This window comes from Entamoeba invadens, assembly GCF_000330505.1.
Source record: "Entamoeba invadens IP1 unplaced genomic scaffold scaff_1105074724587, whole genome shotgun sequence".
Taxonomy (NCBI): domain Eukaryota; phylum Evosea; order Mastigamoebida; family Endamoebidae; genus Entamoeba; species Entamoeba invadens.
In genome coordinates, this window is record NW_004191917.1 from 2,879 (window position 1) to 9,983 (window position 7,105).

Genomic DNA, 7,105 nt, shown 5'->3' on the forward strand with positions numbered 1-7,105 from the left:
CATTGAAACATGTTGTACAACCATTTTTCACATTTATGGCAAGTACCATCGGATCTGTAATATCCATTAAAACAGGTAATACACCCTTTTGTTGTTTTAATGTTACACCCATCACTTGCATTTTCATCTCGTTTAAGTTGGTTGGTTGCTTTGCAAGATCCATTGGTTAAAACAAATCCTTCATTGCATTCAAATACAATCATCGTTTTTGTGGGAAAAGTCTTCATTGCGTATTTGATGTTATTGCCTATTACTTCACAATATTCTGCTTCAACAATAATCTCGTCAACTCGCATGAATGATATTTCACACTTCAAACATTTATTTAAGTGCGATTTTTGACAACTGAAATATTCTTTTGTTTTACATTCGTTAGTTGTTGTTAAAAGATATTCTTCCACACAAACAATACATTTGTCATTTTGACAAAATGAACATTTTTCCACAACACAATTTTTGCAAGTGTTTTCATTAATTGATTCTGTTTTAGAAACGCAACTCACACAATCGTTGCCATCAATTGATCCACATTTATGATTAATAAAACACTTATTTTCTTTAACGTTGATAACAAATAAACCACCACATTGAAGTCCATGTATTTTTGAATTTACCATTTTACATTTGACACCGCTTGTTTCGTCTTGACATTCATGACACAAATTGTTATTATCAAGATATTGATCTTCCTTACATTTAAATATAACATTGTTGTCATACAAATAATCTTTGTTGTTCTCTTCACATATTCCATTTAAGTTAACGTTAGAATGTTTGTTACATTGAATACATTTTGTTGATGTTTTATTTTTATAATAATATTTACAAATTGACTCCTCGCAGTTCCCTGTTGTTGTGATTCCATTCCCACAATCTTCACATGTGATTTTTGTGTTTGTTTTGCACAATTCTTTGTGTTCAAAAGGTTTACACATTTTATTTTGTAAATAAAATTCATTTTGACATTTTAGGCATTCGTTTTGTCCGTTTTGAATTTCACAATTTTCGGTGTTATTCACACATTTGTTTCCAATAAAAGTTGTATTAATTCCACATTTGATACAATTTCCATTAACAGTTACAAATGGTGGGAAACACTCTTCACATCTTATTCCAAAATTTATTATATTTCGACACAATTTACAATTGGTTTTATTCTTATAACATTCATCACAAGTGCTCGAAGTGTTTTGGTAAAGGTGGCTTGGGCATTCACATAAATTGTCAACGACAATGAATGTATCTTTACAAGAAGTGCACTGATTTTTGTTGGTTTGGCTACAAGTTAAACAATTTGGAATTGTATCACATTGAGAACAACGTTTTTCATCTGGGAAATACCCCAAAATACATTTTTGGCATCCATTTACAGCATCGCATGTGTTATTTTCACAATTTTCATCACATAATACACATCGATTCTCATCAAAATATTTTCCTTTTTCGCATGTTAAACAACCATTTGAAAGATTATTTGAACATGTCAAACAAGTTTCATGACATAAAGAACATATTTTGTTATTAACAAAATAGTGTTGGTTGCATTGGGTGCATCCGGTGGTATTTAAACATTTGTTTAGAGCACAATTTGTATCACATAAAATACACTGTCTTCCAACCAAATAACTTACTTTGTCTGTACATGATAGGCAGCCCGAACTTGAACCATTATCACATGTTAGACATTTTTCGTGACATTCAAAACAAGTCATATTGTTTTTATAATAGCCATTTTTACATTCAGTACAACCATTGATTGGATCACATTTGTTTACAGAACAGAAAGAACTACACTTTAAACACTTTGCATTTTGAAGATAGTATTCTTGATTGCAAGAAAGACAATTTATACTTTGTGAAGAACATGTTTTACAATTTCCATTACATTGAGAACATCTTTTGTTTTCAATAAAAAACCCATCTGGACACAATGTACAGCCATTAACAACATCACAATGGTTTGTACAACGTGTATCGCAAACGGAACAATAGAAACCATTTCTATATGTTCCACTTGCACAAGTCAAACAATTATTTGCGTTTGAACCGGAACATGTAGCACATGATGTATGGCACAGTGAACACATATTGTCATTGACATAGTATTTTTCCTTACACTCTGTGCATCCAGTATTATTAACACATTTTTTATCCACACAATTTAAATCACACTGCTTACATGTTCCGTCTTTTATGAAGTAATTTGCGACACAACTTTCACATTGATTGTATGCAGGTCCAGAACATTTTATACAATTTGGTGTGCATGGGCCACATCTTTTTCCCTCAACATAATAAGTATTACTACATAAAGTACATCCATTTTGTAGACAAATAAGACAATTAACATCACAAAGTGAACAACCTTTATTGTCTTTGTAATAACCAATCCAACATTCAGTACATCCATCATAACTGTTACAACTCGAACAAAATTGACAAGATAAACATTTTCCATTATCTAAGTAAAAATTGGGATAACAATATGTGCAAATTTCATAAGAGTTGCATATTTTGCAATTTGCGCTACAAGTTTCTCGTTTTAAAGTACCACCAACATGATATCCATTCAAATAAGAAGAACAAATTGATGGATCTGAATCACAACGTTTACACTTGGGGTTTGAACATCGTTCGCAAGTTTTTGAAATATTTGAGTAATAATATCGATCATTACATTCAATACAACTACTTGAATTTCCAAATGAACATAATTTGCAATTTGTAACATTACAATTATTAGTATTGTTTGTACCAGTCTTTTGCATAAGATCATCAACTTTAATCATTTTTGAATCTGTATCAAACTTAATTGTAACATTCATTCCGTTTGGAAGTCCAACAACAAGTTCTGTTTCTTTAGCACATTTAATAATTAAATTAATATCATTTTCACTCAATGATATGTAAGAACCTTTAATACTCCATTGATGCATAGAAGAACACTCGTTTATTGTGTTCACACAAACTATTTTATGTTTATCTTTACACCAATACAGACCAATAGAAGGTAAGATAAATAGTAGTATATAAATATACATATTTGTATTAATTATTGAGTTTATAAAATAGTATAATATTATAATTATTTAAAATCTATTATTATTTATTTTTTTATCAATTTTACAAATGAAAACAATTTAATTGTTTGTGTTGATAACATTTACATAAAACTATTAATTTTAAGTTACAATAACAATTATTATTTATTAATATCAAAATAATATGTATAATTGTTTTGATTTTGGCACTATAAAAACATATACTTTAAATGTTAATGTTGTTTACAAAACTTATGGAATGGTAAATGTGGTCAAATATTTATCTATTTGTTTGATTATAAGTCAAAATATAATAATATATAATTATATATTATGCAATAACCATAACCAAATTAAGTTATAACATTCAAATATTTATTGATAACATTGAAGGAATATAATATATAAAAAATGTTATATCAAGTTATATATAACACAAATCAAATGTATATATATAATAATAATATCAAATATTCTTGATTAATATGTAAAAACAATCAAAGTAATGTTCTTTGTTATTATATTTATTATAGTAATATTTATATATGATGTTTATAAACTATCTTTTCTTAATATATTGCAAGATTAGTTTTTTGAAAATTAACAATTATTATTATAATTATAAAATGGCAAATTACTAATTATATAAATTGTTGCATAAATCTTGTTAAACTGTTATATATTAAAGCGTCACTAAATGTTATTTATTATCCATATTAAAACAAATTGTTGGATATAATAAAATTATTATATTATTTGTTTTAAATTGATAATACCTCTTTATAAAACTATAAAAATGTTAATATGTTATGTTTTAGATTGTATTGTTGTAAAATTGTTAAATTGTTATTTCAATTTTATAATATTAATAAAAATGTCTGATTAATTTTAAATATAAACGTATAATTATAACTTGAAAACAATCGATGCTATTTATTTTTACTTAACAATTTGAATAAAAATTAAAAATTTTGGATATTAAAGGATATTGAAACATTTTAAAATAATATTATAACTAAAATTATTTAATATTTATTGGAAATTCTATTAAAATAAAAAATAAATATTATATATATTATATACAAAATAGATAAATAAATATTGCAATAAGAATTAATCAATAATATAACAATAGAAATAAATATTCAAAATCATTTTATATTATAGTATAATATAATAATACAATCAATCCATTATTAAAAATGTTTTTTTTAAAAAAAATAATTTTTTATTATATTATACACTATCATATCTTCTTAATTATAAACAATTATTAATGCAATAACGATATTTTATAATAATTTAATATGTTATTTATACAATATAATATCATTTGAATTTATATTTAATGAACAATAATTATTTTTTGTTGTTTAATTTTAATGTTGAAAAATTGTAATTAATATTTAATAAAATAATACAACAAAAAAACTCGGATCATTAGAACAATTAGGGCAACTTTAGTAAAAATGTGAAACGGTAAAAAATACATTTTTGGGACAAAACCCTTTATTGGCAATAACATTATTTTAATAACAAAAATTCAAATAACGTTATTCATAAAAGAAAATACCAATAACAAAATCCAAATAACAAAAAAATACAACAATTTGTTTAAATTTTAAGAGGATGTCTTTTTCTCGTCGATCATCACCTCTTATCCCAAGCCACAGCATATTTTGGTTGTTTTAAATGGATTTTAAAACCCAGTTATAGACACCTCTCATAGTAATAATACTTGAGAGGTCTTGTATCACTCAGGTTGTTGCTTTCTATTGTGTTAATGGATGCCAACAGATTAATAAAACAGATGTGAATGAAACAAACAGTATGAAATAAATTGTTTTTTTCGATTTTTTCTTTAAATAATTATAATTTTTAATTTATCACTTATTAACCCTGAATATATAATAAAGCTATTCAAAACTATAAAGTTTAAAATTTCAGAAGATAACGAGCACGGGAGTTCAAAAGATAGTAAAGAAGATTGGGAAATGAAACAAACTTCAAAAAATATAATAAAAAAAGATGTTGAAGATTATTTAAATGGTTCACACGACAGTTCCATTAATAGTTATGAAGAACAAGAACAACCATTAAAAGATTACAAAGTTTCTGTTGATATGGCAACTGTTGTGATTCCACCAGAAGCAAAAACGATAGAAAAATGGCCTTTTTGAAATCATACATTTGAGTCATTAATAATACCAAATCATATTTAGTCAATTTTAGAATATGCTTTAAACGGTTGTACGAACTTAAATAGTGTTGTTATTCGGGAGTCTGTGACTTAAATTGAAAAAAATGCATTTGATGGGTGCCCACTCACTTGCATTGTTTTTTCTAAAAATTTGACTTCGTTTTCTGATGGAAACCAATTGGTTTCTTTTACTATTCCTGATACCATTCAGAGTCTAAAGACAAATGTATTTTACTCAAATAACTTTTCAACTCAAGATATTACTTTTGGATCACAAAATCTTAACATCAACGGATTATCATCAATTGAAATGTCTGATAATATTACCCGAATTGTGCCAAATGCTTTTAGTTTATAAGAAAAACTAATTTACATCAAATTGTCAAATAAATTAACGAAGCTTCCCGATTGCAGTTTCATTGATGAACAAAGTTTACAATATGTTGATATTCCTAATTGTTCAAATATAATTAAACAAAGATGTTTTGAAAATTATCCATTTGAATAAGAATAAATATTAATATAAAACAATAACATTATAATAAATTATAAAAAGGCTTTTAATAATTAAAAAATTTAAAAAGGTTGTAATTGTTAATATACAAATACATGCAACTAAAATAAGTTGTCATACAATTGTATTCAAAAAAAATAAATACAAAACAGTACAACAAATTATAGTTGAAAATACAATGCGTAACGGTTATTTAGAACTACATGAGATCTTTTGATTTTTTATTTTTTATTTTTAAACATTTTTTTATTATTTGAGTTGTAAACTTAAGATACTTTTTTTATTTTATGCACAAATAGTTTACAATTTTTTCATTTTCGTGTTAAAACCACATAATAAAAGTTGCAAAAAATGTACTCATTTTTAGTTTCAAATTCTTTCAAAACAATTTTCAACAAAAGTTCAAAAGTTAAATTTTAAAATATAGACTTCGAAGTAATTATTATTTAAAAATAATCATTTCAATTTCAATTTCATTAACTCGATTTTTTGTATTATTCTGTTTTTTTCACTAATTGTTTTTAATGTTATTTATTTGATATTGTTTTTGTTTGGATTCTCATCTTTTTCAATTAACTCGTTAATATCATTTATCTTTCTTCCATTTTCTTTTGAATCTTAACAACAAGTGTAATAAAATAGTTTTAAAATATAATTTGTTCAAAAATAATCATTGAACTAATTTTTACAAAAAGACCACTAATTTAATCTGGCTTTTATTTTCAAGCAGGGTTCATCAAATTTGGATAAAAGGCTAGTTATGAAACACATTTTTTATTGAAACTTAAAAACAATAACATTTACGATATTGGTTTTTAATAATAATGTTATATTAGTAATAATCAAACTTTTAATAAAACTAAAACTAAAATAATAATATAAAAACTATAGTTACATAAAAGAATGCCTTTTTGTGTCATTTATAAAAAATTAACTGATAATCTAACATCTGTTGTTTTTACATCCATATTAGCACTGCTTGCATATAGATAAAACGAAAACAATGATTCAACTGCAGAAGATGTTGGTATCAGACTAACAATTAGAAAAACCAGTTTAGACAAATTGGGAAAATGTTTGTTACCAAATAATGCATCAAGGAGGCAAAACTTGCACATATTCTCCTGTGTATTTTCAATGATAAATTTGTCAACTTCATTTCTGTGTATATCAATAAGAGCTTTCAACTCGGTAATTTCTGTATCTAAATATTTAATTGGTTTTTTAACTGTTATAATACCATTTTTATAATATTTTTCTGGAAAGTTATAATATTCCAAGTGTTTGTTAAAATCTTGGTATTTGTCCAACTCAATTTTTACTGAAGATTATTTGCAAGGATCAGCCTTA

At 24.9% G+C, this 7,105-nt stretch overlaps 1 protein-coding gene across 1 annotated transcript; it reads right to left on the minus strand.

Moving 5' to 3' along the window:
* Window positions 1–9: 9 nt before the first annotated feature.
* EIN_133090 (hypothetical protein) lies at window positions 10–3,041 on the minus strand (the record flags this gene model as incomplete). Its single annotated transcript, XM_004185958.1, has 1 exon — window positions 10–3,041. A coding segment is annotated over one exon (3,032 nt), but the record flags the coding sequence as incomplete, so codon positions are not given.
* Between the last annotated feature and the right edge of the window lie 4,064 nt (window positions 3,042–7,105).